This window comes from Ranitomeya imitator, chromosome 5 (assembly GCF_032444005.1).
Source record: "Ranitomeya imitator isolate aRanImi1 chromosome 5, aRanImi1.pri, whole genome shotgun sequence".
NCBI lineage: Eukaryota > Metazoa > Chordata > Amphibia > Anura > Dendrobatidae > Ranitomeya > Ranitomeya imitator.
The window spans coordinates 276,617,975-276,637,964 of NC_091286.1; the positions used below are offsets into that span (position 1 = coordinate 276,617,975).

The 19,990-nt window shown below is 42.1% G+C and overlaps 1 protein-coding gene across 1 annotated transcript in view; it reads right to left on the bottom strand.

Annotated features, from left to right (window-relative positions):
• The window catches only part of ZUP1 (zinc finger containing ubiquitin peptidase 1), a 96,552-nt gene that overhangs the window by 42,942 nt on the left and 33,620 nt on the right, over positions 1 to 19,990 (bottom strand). Inside the window, exons 4-8 of the mRNA XM_069726186.1 lie at positions 14,763 to 14,872; positions 5,897 to 6,065; positions 3,336 to 3,524; positions 2,307 to 2,475; positions 646 to 800 (exon numbers count right to left, since the gene is read on the bottom strand). Coding sequence (XP_069582287.1) covers positions 646 to 800; positions 2,307 to 2,475; positions 3,336 to 3,524; positions 5,897 to 6,065; positions 14,763 to 14,872 — 792 coding nt within the window. The remainder of the gene's footprint in view (positions 1 to 645; positions 801 to 2,306; positions 2,476 to 3,335; positions 3,525 to 5,896; positions 6,066 to 14,762; positions 14,873 to 19,990) is intronic.

Here is a 19,990-nt window from a genome sequence, read left to right on the forward strand (position 1 = left end):
GGGTGTAGTTTTTAGAATGGTGTCACACTTCATTATTTTCTATCATATAGACCCCTCAAAATGATTTCAAATGTGATGTGGTCCCTAAAAAAAAAAATGGTGTTGTAAAAATGAGAAATTGCTGGTCAACTGTTAACCCTTATAACTCCCTAACAAAAAAAAATTTTGTTTCCAAAATTGTGCTGATGTAAAGTAGACATGTGGGAAATGTTATTTATTAACTATTTTTCGTGACATATCTCTCTGATTTAAGGGCATAAAAATACAAAGTTTGAAAATTGCAAAATTTTAAAAATTTTCGCCATATTTCCGTTTTTTTCATAAATAATCGCAAGTAATATCGAAGAAATGTTACCACTAACATGAAGTACAATATGTCACGAAAAAACAATCTCAGAATCAGCGGGATCCGTTGAAGCGTTCCAGAGTTATAACCTCATAAAGTGACAGTGGTCAGAATTGTAAAAATTGGCTCGGTCATTAAGTACCAAATTGGCTGTGTCACTAAGGGGTTAAAGTGCATGGATGTGCCTTTGCTAGATTGCTTTCCAGCTTGCATTAATGTAAATAGACATGATATATTAGTGACATCCTTTTAGATGAGAAGAAGAGCATAGAGCATGTTGATAGACAGCTGTACATTACCTTGGTGCTGAAGGTAAATGGCGGGCTTGGATGAGCACACTACCTTCCCACCAGCTCCTCTAGTATCAGATGCATAATAGCTCAGTACCCATTCAAATAAGAGGGGATGCGTTCCTGTTGGACTGCTAGGTCTGTGAAAGTCAAGTACTCGACATCTGTGAAAACAAATACATTGTCACAAATTTACCCTGCAAAGTAATAACAGTAAAACATTTATGTTCTGAAATTTTGGTTCTAAAGCTGCATTCACTCAAAACTAAATAGGGATCTGCCAGTAAATTCAATCCCTAAAACCTCACATATGGGTCTGCAGGAATTTGGAAGCTAAATCCATCTCTAACCTTCACTGCACTCCCGAGTAATTAGTACCTAATTAGTAAATGAGTTAAAGCGCTAAGTGCTCTGGACTTGACAAGCACTTCCTAGCCTCTGCCTCTCCGTATTATTTCTTCACCTAGCACCAGCCTCTTTAGCTTGACTAATAGCTCACATTGTGAGGATAGGCAACAGGCAAAGAAATCGGCAATCAATCTAAGGCTATGTGCACAAGTTGCGGATTCTCTGCGGATCCACAGCGTTTTTTGGGGTGCAGAAACGCTGCAGATCCGCAATTGACTTACAGTACAATGTAAAAGTGCGGAAAAGCTGCGGTTTAAAAGAAGTAGCATGTCACTTTGTGAATCTGCAGCGTTTTTGTACCCATTCCATTATAGAAAACCGCAGGGGTAAAAACCGCAGCAAATCCGCAAGAAAACCGCAGCAAAAACACACAAAAAACGCTGCGGAACCTAACAAAAAACGCGACAAATCCGCAGGTGCGTTTTCTGCCAGGAGAGGCAGAATCCGCACCAGAAATTCCTAAGCCTAATCCGCAACGTGTGCACATAGCCTTATATGTCTCATTCTTAGGGGGGGAAACAACATTGGGAGACAAAGGCTTGAGAAGTGCACAGGCACTAACGCCTCATTTGTAGATTAATTAAAATGTTGATTTCTTAAGAATGCAGCAACAGCTAAAAGACATAAAAGGTGTTAATGGATTTAGCTTTTAAAATACAACAAAATAAAGTGCTTTTTTAAAAAACAGAAAGCAGAGTATGTGATCTAATGGGTTAAAACTGTGGTGTTCTGAATGCTGCTTTACATACACTGTTTATATTGCTACCAGCACCATTTGCACTTTATTTTATTACTCCAGGAGCAGGAGGCATTAAAGGCGTACAGAAAATATATATATAAATCTTAATGGAGTTTCCCACTTTCAGGAAAGAGGAAGCAAAATGCTGTAGAATCCCTAAAACCACAAATACAGGAGGTACTCACCTCCCCTGGATCTATCTCATCGTAGTCCCATGCATGCTGTTGGCATGTCGTGACCACTGCAACAAAAACGCTGAACCATGAGTATTGGTAGGGAGACATTGTTTTGGGGGGAGTACATGTTGCATTTGTTAATTTAGGTTTATGTATTTCATCGCGTTTGGAGCCTCCTTTCATGAAAGTTGAACATTCCTTTATAACGTTAATATTAAAGTATTATAAAACAGCAAAACAGATGTTCAAAAAAAGTTTCTATTGTTTTTACAACTTCCGCTAGATCCAAATAAAGTGCTCTATATGTGATAAAAAAAAAATTCACATTTATAAATAATTTCACTTACTTTAGCCTCAAAGATGTTAAAAGGCAATATATTTCAGATGCCCCAATCCAAGCTCTGGTGCCTTGGAGTTTGCCATTGAAATGAGAGGCGCCTTGAGGGTCAAAACCTTCTTTCCAAGCTTCTTCAATCAATGCCTGAATCTTAGGGATACAGGGAATGTACCTATGGTCTAGAACAATAAATGCCACAGCTTAAGCTTATCATCAGGATTTCCTTATGAGCTATTGCACAGCAGACTTTGTAGGTACTCTATCTAGCACTTTGTCGATCTGGCCAAAAAGGTGAAATAAGTTGTAATTTCCCAAGAGTTTATATGTAAAGACTGGATACACCATTATTCAACCAATGAGAAGCAGCTGGCCTTGCATTGTGCATTAGCTGTCCATTTAACAAATATTGGTTGGGGGAGTGGAGGGAAAACAAGCAGTCTAAATGGAGATAAGCTGATGCCAGAGGTGCCCGATAGCAGTTGACCCCCTCTACCCTTAGAGTACACATGCACAATATGACCAACTCCATAAGATCTTGTATAGGGTTCAGGTGCAGCTATTAAAGGGCCTCTCCACTACTATGATATCGAAGACCTATTGATAGGATAGTGCCGCAATGTCAGTTTGTGGGGGGGAAGGGGCAACAATGGGCACCTGCAGGGTCAGGTGTTATCAGCTTCCAACACCGATTAGTGGCCGCTCACAGATACTGCAGATCAGCTCCTATCCATATGAATGCAGTAGCTGGTAATAGCTGATCAGTGGGGGCGCCAGATTTTGGAACCCAACTTTTTTTTTTAAGCTGATGACCTACTCAATGTATAGGTAAATGATATCCTGGTAGATGAAAAACTTTTTTTTTGTGTGTGTGTATAGCCACCTTCGCTCATAGACACAGCAATATACAAACCAGCATAGCAAAAGAGATGAGGCTCCCTACAAAAAAAAAAAAACAACATTTCTTTACTGTACCTACATATGCACTTTACAGCCTTGTAAATTCAGTGCATTATATTATTGTAGTGGACTTGTAAAATACCTTGTAAGAAGTCCTTGTATGTATCACTCAACAAAACGGAAGAAAGAAGCATCTGAAAGTTCCGAAAGCCGCAGCCCCATCCCTTGTCTCCACCAGAACTGCTGAAGTGGTCCAATGGAGAACAAAGCCAGACGCGATTCACTTCAGGGCTAGCAATGCTGTAATATCGGCATAAAGCTTCCAAAACTCCTTAGGAAAGAAGATCAGAGACAAATCATAAACCTGCAAGTATGCAAATGTATGTACAGTAATCCATAGCGGAGCTGAAAGGACATGTTCTACAAGTTAATTGTAAAATAAAATGATGGACCATGGTGATAAGATGTGATATAAGATCAGATCAACAGAGAAGCTGCAGCTAGCCAGACATTTTCTATAGTGGCCACTATATAATGTCCACATATTCTAAAAGGGATTGTCCTAGTGAGACAACCTCATTAGTCCTGTTACAATACAGGCCTCACATTACTTCCCACCCGAGTACCTGCCATAATCGATCATTACAACTGACAGCCAAAACATCTTTGCATGCTCCTGTTAAGCTTTGCATCTCCAGGGCCGTCTAACCTACAAAATTTCAGATGACATGTTGAGGAATGGTTCAGATTACAAATAATCCCTAGCCTGTGCTCATTAGTGATGAGCGCAAGTGCTCGTTACTCATGTTTGCCTAGGGTGCTTGGGTACGCACGAGTATCACAGGTGGTCGAGTGACATGGTCGAGTCCCCGCAACCGCATGTTTCGCGGCTGAGATAAGACGGCCACAAAACATGAGGGGATTGCTGGATATACATGGGAAATCCCTGCACGTTTTGTACCTGTCTAACAGCTGTGAAACATGTGGCCTCGGAGACTCGAACACGTCACTCGAGCACCCGTGACACTCGGTGCATACCCGAGCACCCTAGGAAAACTCGAGTAACGAGCACATGTGGTCATCAGTTTTGTTTTGTAGCATGCAGGTCAGTTGGTCTATTCTGACCATCCCCTGATGACAGCATCCTCCTCCATAGGCCTTCTGTCCCAGCCTTACTATATTCTTGATGACCTATGAACTTAAAGGGAACCTGTCAGCAGGATTGTGCACAGTAACCTACAGTGTCAGGTCGGCGCCTTTATACTGATTACAATGATGAAATCCATCTTGTGGCTGTTGTTTAATCTTACTTTTCAGATCCGGGGCGGGCCTGTTTGGGCCGTGCTCTGATTAGGTATTCATATGTATGGCTTCTGACACATCACTGATCCTCAGGGACCTGCCCCCGATTTTACATAATATATACGGTATATATTTTTTAAAAATTTCACATTCAGCGGGCGCTGTCACCTGTGCTGTAGCACAATCGCATGTCTAATGTCCATGTAATTAGTTTATTTGGTGATATACATGTATTCAGGAAAAAAAAAAATTCTCTCAAAATGTCGCTGGCGGCGCCTGCGCAGTAGCATCTATCGGCGATCTGATAGATGCTACTATGCAGGCACCTCCATCTTTGTGGAAACACATTTTTTTTTCTCTAGTAAAATGCCAGCTGCGCAGTAGTATATCGGATCGCAGATAGATGCTACTGCACAGCGGTAACCGGCGCCATTTTGAGATTTATAATAAATAATAATATTTTTTTTTATGAATACATGTATATCACCAAATAAACTAATTACATGGACATTATAAATACGATCATGTTACAGGGCAGGCGCCGCCGCCTGATCAATGTAAAAACATTTTTTCCAAATGATATTATGTTCAGTATGTAAAATAGGGGGCAGGCACTGAGGGACCAGAGACTTGTCATAAGCCATACAGATGAAGATCTAATCAGAGCACTACATGAAGACCCCCACAGGCCGCTCCGGAGCATGAGAATCTCCTTAACTGAAAACTGAAAATAAAGATTAAATAACAACCACAAAGAATGAGGTCATCAATTCAACGGCGCCGACCTGGCACTATAGGTTACTCAGCACAATCCTGCTGACAAGGTTCCCTTTAAAACTCCCCGTTCCACTTTGTACCAAAGAAGCTTCGCACTGTTAACCACTGGACCTCTCCTATGACTACTCTTCAGGACTAGCAAAAAAATCACCCACCTTAAAAAATAGCCTGGGAAATTGTATAACTCCTGATTAACAGCAACTATTTTCCTCCATCTAAGCCTCCCCTCCCACCCTCCACCTACTCATCACCATTCACCCATGTAATGTACAGTAGGTGCTACAAACAGCTTGTCACGTATATATAATAAAGGATATCAGTCTTGTACTATCACATAGTGTTCTTCATTTTCTTATGTGCCCCAAAACCAAGTAATACAACTACAGCAAGGCTCAGTCACATATGAAAGAGCATATAAGCTTTACTCGATTCAGTGTGAATGGAGGTATTAACCCCCATTAGCAGTGGTTCTAGGGGAGCAGAACTCCATAGATACAGAATCAGATGGAGCATAACACTATTTTTTTTTTTTTTTTGAGTAAGAGAGCAGAAAAGTCTATGAGACTACGGAAGAATTATTGTGACTCCATTCAAATGTCTTACATCAGAATTACCAGGACCAACCTGAAGTCTTTGTTCTGCCATCGTCTACACCAGTCGCTAAAGATTCCATCATTTCAGCTTTATGCATGTGGAATTCAATAGGATGCATTCGTCCTCTCGCAACCGCCCTTTCTAGATTCTGCACAGACTGCTGTCGATATCCTCCTGAGTTATCTAGGCCAAATTGTCTCTAGCGAAGGGAAAAAAAACATACAAAAAAGTGTAAATAGTATTCGAATGAAAAAAACAATACCATTGTAAAAATAAATAACACAAGTGATGAATGACTTGAGTAACAAGTTTAACCCCTTTACCCCCAAGGGTGGTTTGCACGTTAATGACCGGGCCAATTTTTACAATTCTGACCACTGTCCCTTTATGAGGTTATAACTCTGGAACGCTTCAATGGATTCTGACATTGTTTTCTCGTGACATATTGTACTTCATGACAATGGTAAAAATTATTTGATAGTACCTGCGTTTATTTGTGAAAAAAACGGAAATTTGGCGAAAATTATGAAAATTTCGCAATTTTCCAACTTTGAATTTTTATGCAATTAAATCACAGAGATATGTCACACAAAATACTTAATAAGTAACATTTTCCACATGTCTACTTTACATCAGCACAATTTTGGAACCAAAATTTTTTTTTGTTAGGGAGTTATAAGGGTTAAAAGTTGACTAGCAATTTCTCATTTCTACAACACCATTTTATTTTAGGGACCACATCTCATTTGAAGTCATTTTGAGGGGTCTATATGATAGAAAATACCCAAGTGTGACACCATTCTAAAAACTACACCCCTCAAGGTGCTCAAAACCATATTCAAGAAGTTTATTAACCCTTCTGGTGCTTCGCAGGAATTTTTTGAATGTTTAAATAAAAATGAACATTTAACTTTTTTTCACAAAAAATTTAATTCAGCTCCAATTTGTTTTATTTTGCCAAGGGTAACAGGAGAAAATGGACCCCAAACATTGTTGTACAATTTGTCCTGAGTATGCCAATACCCCACATGTGGGGGTAAACCACTGTTTGGGCGAATGGCAGAGCTCGGAAGCGAAGGAGTGCCATTTGACTTTTCAATGCAAAATTGACTGGAATTGAGATGGGACGCCATGTTTCGTTTGGAGAGCCCCTGATGTGCCTAAACATTGAAACCCCCCACAAGTGACACCATTTTGGAAAGTAGACCCCCTAAGGAACTTATCTAGAGGTGTGGTGAGCACTTTGACCCAACAAGTGCTTCACAGAAGTTTATAATGTAGAACCGTAAAAATAAAAAATCATATTTTTTCACATAAATTATCTTTTCGCCCCCAATTTTTTATTTTCCCAAGGGTAAGAGAAGAAATTGGACCCCAAAAGTTGTTGTACAATTTGTCCTGAGTACGCTGATAGCCCATATGTGGGGGTAAACCACTGTTTGGGCGGATGGGAGAGCTCGGAAGGGAAGGAGCGCCGTTTGACTTTTCAATGCAAAATTGACAGGAATTGAGATGGGACGCCATGTTGCGTTTGGAGAGCCACTGATGTGCCTAAACATTGAAACCCCCCACAAGTGACACCATTTTGGAAAGTAGACCCCCTAAGGAACTTATCTAGAGGTGTGGTGAGCACTTTGACCCAACAAGTGCTTCACAGAAGTTTATAATGTAGAACCGTAAAAATAAAAAATCATATTTTTTCACAAAAATTATCTTTTCGCCCCCAATTTTTTATTTTCCCAAGGGTAAGAGAAGAAATTGGACCCCAAAAGTTGTTGTACAATTTGTCCTGAGTACGCTGATACCCCATATGTGGGGGTAAACCACTGTTTGGGTGGATGGGAGAGCTCGGAAGGGAAGGAGCGCCGTTTGACTTTTCAAAGCAAAATTGACAGGAATTGAGATGGGACGCCATGTTGCGTTTGAAGAGCCACTGATGTGCCTAAACATTGAAACCCCCCACAAATGACACCATTTTGGAAAGTAGACCCCCTAAGGAACTTATCTAGCGGTGTGGTGAGCACTTTGACCCACCAAGTGCTTCACAGAAGTTTATAATGCAGAGCCGTAAAAATAAAACAAAATATTTTTCCCACAAAAATTATTTTTTTAGCCCCCAGTTTTGTATTTTCCTGAGGGTAACAGGAGAAATTGGACCCCAAAATTTGTTGCCCAATTTGTCCTGAGTGCGATGATACACCATATGTGGGGGGAACCACTGTTTGGGCACATGGGAGGGCTCAGAAGGGAAGGAGTGCCATTTGAATGCAGACTTAGATGGAATGGTCTGCAGGTGTCACATTGCGTTTGCAGAGCCCCTAATGTACCTAAACAGTAGAAACCCCCCACAAGTGACACCATTTTGGAAAGTAGACCCCCTTAGGAACTTATCTAGATGTGTGCTGAGCGCTTTGACCCACCAAGGGCTTCACAGAAGTTTATAATGGAGAGCCGTAAAAATAAAACAAAAATTTTTTCCCACAAAAATTATTTTTTAGCCTCCAGTTTTGTATTTTCCCGAGGGTAACAGGAGAAATTCGACGCCACAATTTGTTGTCCAATTTGTCCTGAGTGCGCTGATACCCCATATGTGGGGGGGAACCACTGTTTGGGCGCATGGGAGGGCTCGGAAGAGAAGGAGCTCCATTTAGAATGAGGACTTAGATGGAATGGTCTGCAGGTGTCACATTGCATTTGCAGAGCCCCTAATGTACCTAAACAGTAGAAACCTCCCACAAGTGACACCATTTTGAAAACTAGACCCCCTAAGGAACTCATCTAGATGTGTTGTGATAGCTTTGAACCCCCAAGTGTTTCACTACAGTTTGTAACGCAGAGCCGTGAAAATTAAAAAAAAAAATCTTTCCCCCAAAAATTATTTTTTAGCCCCCAGTTTTGTATTTTCCCGAGGGTAAGAGGAGAAATTCGACCCCAAAAGTTGTTGTCCAATTTGTCCTGAGTACGCTGATACCCCGTATGTTGGGGGAAACCAACGTTTGAGCGCATGGCAGAGCTCGGAAGGGAAGGAGCGCCATTTGGAATGCAGACTTAGATGGAATGGTCTGCAGACGTCACATTGCGTTTGCAGAACCCCTAATGTACCTAAACAGTAGAAACCCCCCACAAGTGACCCCATATTGGAAACTAGTCCCCCCCAGGGAACTAATCTAGATGTGTTGTGAGAACTTTGAACCCCCAAGTGTTTCACTACAGTTTATAACGCAGAGCCGTGAAAATAAAAAATCATTTTTTTTTCCCACAAAAAATGTTTTAGCCCCGAGTTTTGTATTTTCCCAAGGGTAGCAGGAGAAATTGGACCCCAAAAGTTGTTGTCCTATTTGTCCTGAGTACGCTGATACCCCATATGTTGGGGTAAACCCCTGTTTGGGCACACGGGAGAGCTCGGAAGGGAAGAAGCACTGTTTTACTTTTTCAACGCAGAATTGGCTGGAATTGAGATCGGACGCCATGTCGCGTTTGGAGAGCCCCTGATGTGCCTAAACAGTGGAAACCCCCCAATTATAACTGAAACCCTAATCCAAACACATCCCTAACCCTAATCCCAACAGTAACCCTAACCACACCTCTAACCCTGACACACCCCTAACCCTAATCCCAACCCTATTCCCAACCGTAAATGTAATCTAAACCCTAACTGTAACTTTAGCCCCAACCCAAACTGTAGCCCTAGCCCTAACCCTAGCCCTAACCCTAATCCTAACCCTAGCCCTAACCCTAGCCCTAACCCTAACCCTAGCCCTAGCCCTAACCCTAGCCCTAACCCTAGCCCTAACCCTAGCCCTAACCCTAACCCTAGCCCTAACCCTAGCCCTAACCCTAACCCTAACCCTAGCCCTAACCCTAGCCCTAACCCTAGCCCTAACCCTAACCCTAGCCCTAACTCTAACCCTAGCCCTAATGGGAAAATGGAAATAAATACATTTTTTTAATTTTTCCCTAACTAAGGGGGTGATGAAGGGGGGGTTTGATTTACTTTTATAGCGGGTTTTTTAGCGGATTTTTATGATTGGCAGCCGTCACACACTGAAAGACGCTTTTTATTGCAAAAAATATTTTTTGCGTTACCACATTTTGAGAGCTATAATTTTTCTATATTTTGGTCCACAGAGTCATGTGAGGTCTTGTTTTTTGCGGGACGAGTTGATGTTTTTATTGGTAACATTTTCGGGCACGTGACATTTTTTGATCGCTTTTTAGTCCGATTTTTGTGAGGCAGAATGACCAAAAACCAGCTATTCATGAATTTCTTTTGGGGGAGGCGTTTATACCGTTCCGCGTTTGGTAAAATTGATGAAGCAGTTTTATTCTTCGGGTCAGTACGATTACAGCGACACCTCATTTATATCATTTTTTTATGTTTTGGCGCTTTTATACGATAAAAACTATTTTATAGAAAAAATAATTATTTTTGCATCGCTTTATTCTCAGGACTATAACTTTTTTAATTTTTTGCTGATGATGCTATATGGCAGCTCGTTTTTTGCGGGACAAGATGACGTTTTCAGCGGTACCATGGTTAGTTATATCTGTCTTTTTGATCGCGTGTTATTCCACTTTTTGTTCGGCGGTATGATAATAAAGCGTTGTTTTTTGCCTCGTTTTTTTTTTTTTTTTCTTACGGTGTTTACTGAAGGGGTTAACTAGTGGGCCAGTTTTATAGGTCGGGCCGTTACTGACGCGGCGATACTAAATATGTGTACTTTTATTGTTTTTTTTTATTTATTTAGATAAAGAAATGTATTTATGGGAATAATATTTTTATTTTTTTTTTCATTATTTTGGAATATTTTTTTTTATTTTTTTTTACACATTTGAAATTTTTTTTTTTTACTTTTTTACTTTGTCCCAGGGGGGGACATCACAGATCAGTGATCTGACAGTTTGCACAGCACTCTGTCAGATCACTGATCTGATAGGAGTGCAGGCTGCTTCACAGTGCCTGCTCTGAGCAGGCTCTGTGAAGCCACCTCCCTCCCTGCAGGACCCGGATCCGCGGCCATCTTGGATCCGGGGCTGGAGGGAGCAGGGAGGGAGGTGAGACCCTCGCAGCAACGCGATCACATCGCGTTGCTGCGGGGGGCTCAGGGAAGCCCGCAGGGAGCCCCCTCCCTGCGCGGTGCTTCCCTGCACCGCCGGCACATCGCGATCATCTTTGATCGCGGTGTGCCGGGGGTTAATGTGCCGGGGGCGGTCCGTGACCGCTCCTGGCACATAGTGCCGGATGTCAGCTGCGATAAACAGCTGACACCCGGCCGCGATCGGCGGCGCTCCCCCCGTGAGCGCTGCCGATCGCATATGACGTACTATTGCGTCCTTGGGAAGTAAAGCCCACCCCACATGGACGCAATAGTACGTCTAATGGCAGAAAGGGGATAATGGAAGTCAATGAGAACCTTGACCATTTTTGTAGAAGACTAACAGGAGGGCAGAAAAATTCCTGAAATTGATGAAAACAGCACTCAAATGGAATGGGATCAGCATGGGAAGTTGGATGGATGCATCTCTTACTCCCAGGTCGCTGCTGGAAACAATGATGTCAGAGTATTACTCCACTTTTACGAAGTGACAATGAAACATACAAAACCGAAGATTTTACAGGAAAAAGGTTAGGAAACATTCTTTCCTGTACATGATAAAGCAAAAATAAAGAGAAAACAAAAAGTTTCCTCCACCCCTAAATAACCGGGCCATCTCTCACCGAATTTCCCCGTCGCCTATGACTACAGTGGATAACATAGTAGAGGGGGAAATAAAACTACACTCATTGGTAGTCACTAGTATATCTAATTTTACCATTTAACTACCTTATCCACGCATGTACTGTGTATGACATGCTCAGACACATCCTGTTTAATTTATGAAGGAGGGACTCAAGCTCACAAAGACTATGCGAACAATCCAAGAACTGCCAAAAATTAGAAGGAAGAGGGACTTTGATGCACCCTGTATTAGACAAAGAAGGGCGTCATACACATTCTGTTAAAATTGTAGGTAGTGGGAGTCCTAGATTCATAAAGCCTATGTACTAAGTGCAATGGCTGCTAAAAATTAGTAGGAAGGACTGCAATACATCCTGGAAGACAAAAATTTTGAAAGAGCTCTAGATGATGACCCTCTAAAAATTTGGAATGACTATAATGACCCTCTAAAAATTTGCCGCATAATTACCTAAATATTTGGAAAAAGTGACGCATAATGAAGTAAATATTTGGAGAGGGGGACTATAGTGACGCTCTAAAAATTTGGAGTGAGGGCCCTACATTTGAATTGGCTTTATGTTCTGCTGCTGTTATCTGGTGGGGTTGAGAAGTCTGGGCAAATCCCTATCTTGTTCATTTTGGTAAGAGTCAGCCTGTCAGCATTTTCAGTTGAGAGGCGGATGCGCATATCAGTTATTTCCCCGGTGGCACTAAAAACCCACTGACAAAACGCTAATGACACGGCAGGTCAGCACCTCCAAGTAGTAGAGGGCAAATTCATGCCACGAGTCCAGCTTGGAAACCCAATAGTTGTATGTCACAGAGAAAACATGGCGAACGCTGATACAGTTGGCTAGATATTCCTTCACCATCTTCAAAAACTTTTCCCGCCTTGTCAAACTACCCCACGCATCAGCGCCTGGGCGCTGGGAGGGTCTAATGAAACTGTCCTAGACTTTTGATATTGTGCTGCTGCCTCTGTTGGGCCTGGTGTGTGTCTCTCCTCCTTGGTTGCCTGAGGATTTATGACCCCTACCTCCAGCATTGTCAGAATGGAATTTTTTTAATAATTGTATGACTATGGCCTTCTGGTATTTTACTAGGGCTCTCCACCGCAGGAAGGTAAGATGGAAAGTTCTCCTTGTAATGTGGATTGAGAATGGTGAACAACCAGTAATCAGTGTTGGCCAAAATGAATATAAAGCAAGGGTCATGGGAAAGGCAGCAGGACAAATTAAGTCATGTGAGCCAGACTCCCCACAAGACTTCCCTGTCCTCACCAGGAGGATGACTCTCCATCTCTTCCTTCTCTTCAGCCCATACACATTGAAAAGACAGGATGAAGCTGGTGTGGGTAGTACCCTCTGTAGCATAGGCAACCATATCCTGTTCCTCCTTGTTCTCATTATTACCCAATCCACACTGAGATGAGACTGGACTGGGTAGTACTTTCTTCCTCAATCTCCACCTAGTCCACATGCAAAGCTTACTCTTTAATTGTGAGCAGCGAGTGTTTGAGTAGGCACACAAGCGGGATGGTTACACTGATTATGGTGTCATCGCTGCTCAGCATCTTGGTTGATTCTGCAAAGCTTTGGCGAGCTTAACAGATGCCAGACATCCATGCCCACTCATCGCTTGCTATGTGTGGAAGCTGACTGAAATACCGACTGGCATGTTGTAGCTGGTGTTCGTAAACCAGTTGGTGAGCTGTTAATTGAAAGCGCTGCTGTAGCACGGTCAATCCGGCAGCAGCTGTAGCTGACTGCAGAAATGGGCGCACAGTCGGCATGCCTACACAAAAAAATCAGGCAAATATGGTTAGGTTTTCAGAAACTGCTGAACCACTAAGTTGAGCACATGGGCCAGTCAAGGTATGTGTGCGAGCTTGCCAAGATTCAGAGCCGCCACCAGGTTATGGCCATTATCACACGGACCATGCCTGGTTGTTGGTTAAGAGATGAGAGCCCAGATCTGTCTGGTCTGTTAGAACTTTCAACAACTCTGTGGCGGTGTGCTGTTTGTCATCTAAACAAATTAGTTTCAGTCTGTTCAGCTCCACCTCAACAGTGTTTCCAGCTTGCGAATGATATAAAATGACAACTCAGAGATGGAGGATGAGGAGGAGGACAGGGTGCAGGAACTGGAGTAGGAGGTGGAGGAGACCCTGATGGAACTAGGGCCCACAATCCTTGACTAGGAACTAGGGCACCACATGTGCCAATGCAGAGTCCGACCCAGTCCTGGCTTCCATTAGGTTTACTCAGTCATTAAGTGGACCTTCCCAGTAATTGCATAGGTCAGGGCAGGGCTGATAATATGGGACACATGCTGGTGCAAGTCGGGGACAGCACACCAGGAAAAAAACGTGGCGTCTGGGGACTGAGTATCGAGGGAGAGCTGCCGCATTGAGGATACGGAAAGTCTCAGTGTCCACAAGCCTAAACGGCAACACTTCCAGGGAAACGTGCCCGTTTAGTGTTTGGGCCTGTCGGTGGGTTGCTGGGTAGTTTCGCTTGTGTTCCAAGGTTCGGGATAGGGACAGCTGAGCACTGTGTTTAGACAAGGAAATGGAGGTGGTTGCTGTTGATGCTTGCGAATGTGCAACGACAGGGGAAGGGCTGAATGCATCCGCGCCTGCATCATGGACAGGGGATTGGCAAGCAAGTAGCACAGAAGAAGAGGCAGTAGTGTAACCCGCAGACAGGCATTCGGCCCACCTAGTTGGGTGCTTTGATGACATGTGCCTGAGCATGCTAGTGGTGCTCAGGCTTGAAGTGGTCAGGCCCCTGCTGATCTTGAAAAAACAAAAGAAGAGAGAAATTGACCAAAAAAATCCAAAAAAGCTAATAAAGTAACAAAATAATGTTTATTGGTTATAATTAGAGATGAGCGGTGCTCGAGTCGAACTGTAAGCCAATTTCAAATTCGAGCTGTTTTAGGTGGTGTTCGAGTCGTTGCTTAAAATTCCGCTGTTCGAGTTTCTGTTCGATAACTGTTTGTTCACCAAAGGTCTAACTTGACTTGCACATTAAAACTGTTTATCAATGTTAATAGACTGTTTCAGTGTATAGTGGGCGAGGGATAGATCTGTGCTGAAAAAATGCCAATCTCCATTTTTTTTTTTTCTTTCCCGCCTTTACAGTGGGGCGGTGCAGTCTCTCAGCCCCAAGTACCTGTAATTTCTGGAATTCTGCTTTCTCTCGCTCCGACTCCTTGACTCTTCTCCTCCTATCTTCTTCAGCCTGAAGCTGCCTGGCTAACACTGCATCACTAGTGATCTTAACTGTAAAAAAATAAATGTCACGATTACCACAAAAGTTTCCAAACATAAGTAAAAACCCAGCAGTTTAACACCTATTACATATCTAGTTAACAATAAATGAACCCTGAATAGGAGGGGGACAGAAAAGAAATGCACGCCTCAATTACACACAACGAACTTGCAAATTGTTGGATAAGGTAATCATCAAACGATCGATTGTAAGAATGCTCGCACACATTTCCATGTAAAGATGCCAGCAATGATCCAAAAAAAGATAGAAACATTGTAACTTTAATGGAGAAAAAAATCATCATTAGCATTATCAGCAGCAGACTTCCCATCATAAACAAGTGAGTTGCTGTCGATAACATGATGCTGTTTGCGGAGAGAATGATCATATTAGTGAGCATTCTGTTCTCATCAGTATTGGATGACAGATTAGCAAAATGATAGACTTGTATGTAGCCATTTGGTGCTCATTAAGGTGCATTTCAGCCCATCTATATACACCTTTAGACTACTTTAATGCTTAAATTTCTCTTACACTATTTAGGATTTACATATAAAGCCTACATTGTGCAATATAGTGATTGGACATTAAATTGGTGCCTTCTCACTTTGAGGATTTTCCTTGTGGCTCACCGACTATTTATCTTTCTGTCTGCCATGTTGGATATATAGTCGATTTCTAATCTAATAAAAATAATATTTTTAATATTTGCATTTACTTTAAGGCTGTGTTCCCACGATCAGGAATAGCAGCATTTTGGACTCAGCGTAATAGCACTGCATCCAAAACGCTGCGTTCTACAATACAAACGCAGTGGATGGGATTTCTATAAATCTCATGCCTACTGTGCTTTGACTTAACGCTGCGTAAACTCATCTGCAGTGCGGGTTTACGAGCCGCAGCATGTAAATTTCTGTAGTCTCCGCTGCAGATTTTGAGCAATTGAATGTCATTACATGCAGTAAATCCGCATGTACTGACAAACAAGTGCCGCAATTAGAACGCAGTATTTTGGACGAAGTGAAAATACCCTGGGTCCAAAACACTGCTATTCCCGATTGTGGGGACGTAACCTATTCCAGGCACATTTTTTGGCCATAATCATTAACAGAAATAAGCACTTGAAAGATATCACTATGTTTGTAATAACACTATGTATGAGTTTCACTTTTTGTATTGAAGAACTGAAATAAATTAACCTTTTGATGATATTCTAATTTTGTGAGAAGTGTCTGTATATTTTTATATTAAAGATTTTAAGCTTGATTCCTCTACGCTCTAAGAATCCATATCCTTTCAGAAAATGTGTGACCTTTTTCGATTGTCAGAGAGTAGCATATTTTGGGGACTCATCACCCTGTGTATTTGATGAGTGGTGGCAGCATGTTACATAACCGGGGTGTGTGGACTGTCAGGGTGTGATTTATGATCACTTTATAGCCTATAAAGGAAAAAATTCTACCAATCCCAAAAATTAGTAAGCAGCAAGGTAGATCTGATACCAAATTGATTAAAATTTAGCTTTTAACCCCTTCAAGACCCAGCCTATTTTGACCTTAAAGACCTTGCCGTTTTTTGCAATTCTGACCAGTGTCCCTTTATGAGGTAATAACTCAGGAACGCTTCAACGGATCCTAGCGGTTCTGAGATTGTTTTTTCGTGACATATTGGGCTTCATGTTAGTGGTAAATTTAGGTCAATAAATTCTGCATTTATTTGTGATAAACACGGAAATTTGGCGAAAATTTTGAAAATTTCGCAATTTTCACATTTTGAATTTTTATTCTGTTAAACCAGAGAGATATGTGACACAAAATAGTTAATAAATAACATTTCCCACATGTTTACTTTACATCAGCACAATTTTGGAAACAAAATTTTTTTTTGTTAGGAAGTTATAAGGGTTAAAATTTGACCAGCGATTTCTCATTTTTCCAACGAAATTTACAAAACCATTTTTTTTAGGGACCACCTCACATTTGAAGTCAGTTTGAGGGGTCTATTTGGCTGAAAATACCCAAAAGTGACACCATTCTAAAAACTGCACCCCTCAAGGTACTGAAAACCACATTCAAGAAGTTTATTAACCCTTCAAGTGCTTCACAGCAGCAGAAGCAACATGGAAGGAAAAAATGAACATTTAACTTTTTAGTCACAAAAATTATCTTTTAGCAACAATTTTTTTATTTTCCCAATGGTAAAAGGAGAAACTGAACCACGAAAGTTGTTGTCCAATTTGTCCTGAGTACGCTGATACCTCATATGTGGGGGTAAATCACTGTTTTGGCGCACGGCAGGGCTTGGAAGGGAAGGAGCGCCATTTGACTTTTTGAATCAAAAATTGGCTCCACTCTTTAGCGGACACCATGTCACGTTTGGAGAGCCCCCGTGTGCCTAAAAATTGGAGCTCCCCCACAAGTGACCCCATTTTGGAAACTAGACGCCCCAAGGAACTTATCTAGATGCATAGTGAGCACTTTGAACCCCCAGGTGCTTCACAAATTGATCCGTAAAAATGAAAAAGTACTTTTTTTTCACAAAAAAATTCTTTTAGCCTCAATTTTTTCATTTTCACATGGGCAACAGGATAAAATGGATCCTAAAATGTGTTGGGCAATTTCTCCTGAGTACACCAATACCTCACATGTGGAGGTAAACCACTGTTTGGGCACATGGTAAGGCTCGGAAGGGAAGGAGCGCCATTTGACTTTTTGAATGAAAAATTATTTCCATCGTTAGCGGACACCATGTCGCGTTTGGATAGCTCCTGTGTGCCTAAACATTGGCGCTCCCCCACAAGTGACCCCATTTTGGAAACTAGACCCCCCAAGGAACTAATTTAGATGCCTAGTGAGCACTTTAAACCCTCAGGTGCTTCACAAATTGATCTGTAAAAATGAAAAAGTAATTTTTTTTCACAAAAAAATTCTTTTCACCTCAATTTTTTCATTTTCACATGGGCAGTAGGATAAAATGGATCATAAAATTTGTTGGGCAATTTCTCCCGAGTACGCCGATACCTCATATGTGGGGGTAAACCACTGTTTGGGCACTCGGCAGGGCTCGGAAGAGAAGGCGCGCCATTTGACTTTTTGAATGGAAAATTAGCTCCAATTGTTAGCGGACACCATGTCGCGTTTGGAGAGCCCCTGTGTGCCTAAACATTGGAGCTCCCGCACAAGTGACCCCATTTTGGAAACTAGACCCCCCAGGGAACTTATCTAGATGCATATTGAGCACTTTAAACCCCCAGGTGCTTCACAGAAGTTTATAACGCAGAGCCATGAAAATAAAAAATAATTTTTCTTTCCTCAAAAATGATTTTTTAGCCTGGAATTTCCTATTTTGCCAAGGATAATAGGAGAAATTGGACCCCAAATATTGTTGTCCAGTTTGTCCTGAGTACGCTGATACCCCATATGTGGGGGTAAACCACTGTTTGGGCGCACGGCAGGGCTCGGAAGGGATGGCACGCCATTTGGCTTTTTAAATGGAAAATTAGCTCCAATCATTAGCGGACACCATGTCACGTTTGGAGAGCCCCTGTGTGCCTAAACATTGGAGATCCCCCAGAAATGACACCATTTTAGAAACTAGACCCCCAAAGGAACTAATCTAGATGTGTGGTGAGGACTTTGAACCCCCAAGTGCTTCACAGAAGTTTATAACGCAGAGCCATGAAAATAAAAAAAAAAATTATTTTCTCAAAAATGATCTTTTAGCCTGCAATTTTTTATTTTCCCAAGGGTAACAGGAGAAATTTGACCCCAAAAGTTGTTGTCCAGTTTCTCCTGAGTACGCTGATACCCCATATGTGGGGGTAAATCACTGTTTGGGCACATGCCGGGGCTCGGAAGTGAAGTAGTGACGTTTTGAAATGCAGACTTTGATGGAATGCTCTGTGGGCGTCACGTTGCGTTTGCAGAGCCCCTGATGTGGCTTAACAGTAGAAACCCCCCACAAGTGACCCCATTTTGGAAACTAGACCCCCAAAGGAACTTATCTAGATGTGTGGTGAGCACTTTGAACCCCCAAGTGCTTCATAGAAGTTTATAATGCAGAGCCGTGAAAATAATAAATACGTTTTCTTTCCTCAAAAATAATTATTTAGTCCAGAATTTTTTAATTTTCCCAAGGGTAACAGGAGAAATTTGACCCCAATATTTGTTGTCCAGTTTCTCCTGAGTACGGTGATACCCCATATGTGGGGGTAAACTACTGTTTGGGCACATGCCGGGGCTTGGAATTGAAGTAGTGACGTTTTGAAATGCAGACTTTGATGGAATGCTCTGCGGGCGTCACGTTGCGTTTGCAGAGCCCCTGATGTGCCTAAACAGTAGAAACCCCCCACAAGTGACCCCATTTTGGAAACTAGACCCTGAAAGGAACTTATCTAGATGTGTGGTGAGCACTTTGAACCCCCAAGTGCTTCATAGAAGTTTATAATGCAGAGCCGTGAAAATAAAAAATCATTTTTCTTTCCTCAAAAATTATGTTTTAGCAAGCATTTTTTTAGATTCACAAGGGTAACAGGAGAAATTGGACCCCAGTAATTGTTGCGCAGTTTGTCCTGAGTATGCTGGTACCCCATATGTGGGGGTAAACCACTGTTTGGGCACACGTCAGGGCTCGGAAGTGAGGGAGCACCATTTGACTTTTTGAATACGACATTGGCTGGAATCAATGGTGGCGCCATGTTGCGTTTGGAGACCCCTGATGTGCCTAAACAGTGGTAACCCCTCAATTCTACCTCCAACACTAACCCCAACACACCCCTAACCCTAATCCCAACTGTAGCCATAATCCTAATCACAACCCTAACCCCAACACACCCCTAACCACAACACTAACCCCAACACACCCCTAACCCTAACCACAACCCTAATTCCAACCCTAACCCTAACCCTAAGGCTATGTGCCCACGTTGCGGATTCGTGTGAGATATTTCCGCACCATTTTTGAAAAATCTGCGGGTAAAAGGCACTGTGTTTTACCTGCGGATTTTCCGCGGATTTCCAGTGTTTTTTGTGCGGATTTCACCTGCGGATTCCTATTGAGGAACAGGTGTAAAACGCCGCGGAATCCGCACAAAGAATTGACATGCTGCGGAAAATACAACGCAGCGTTCC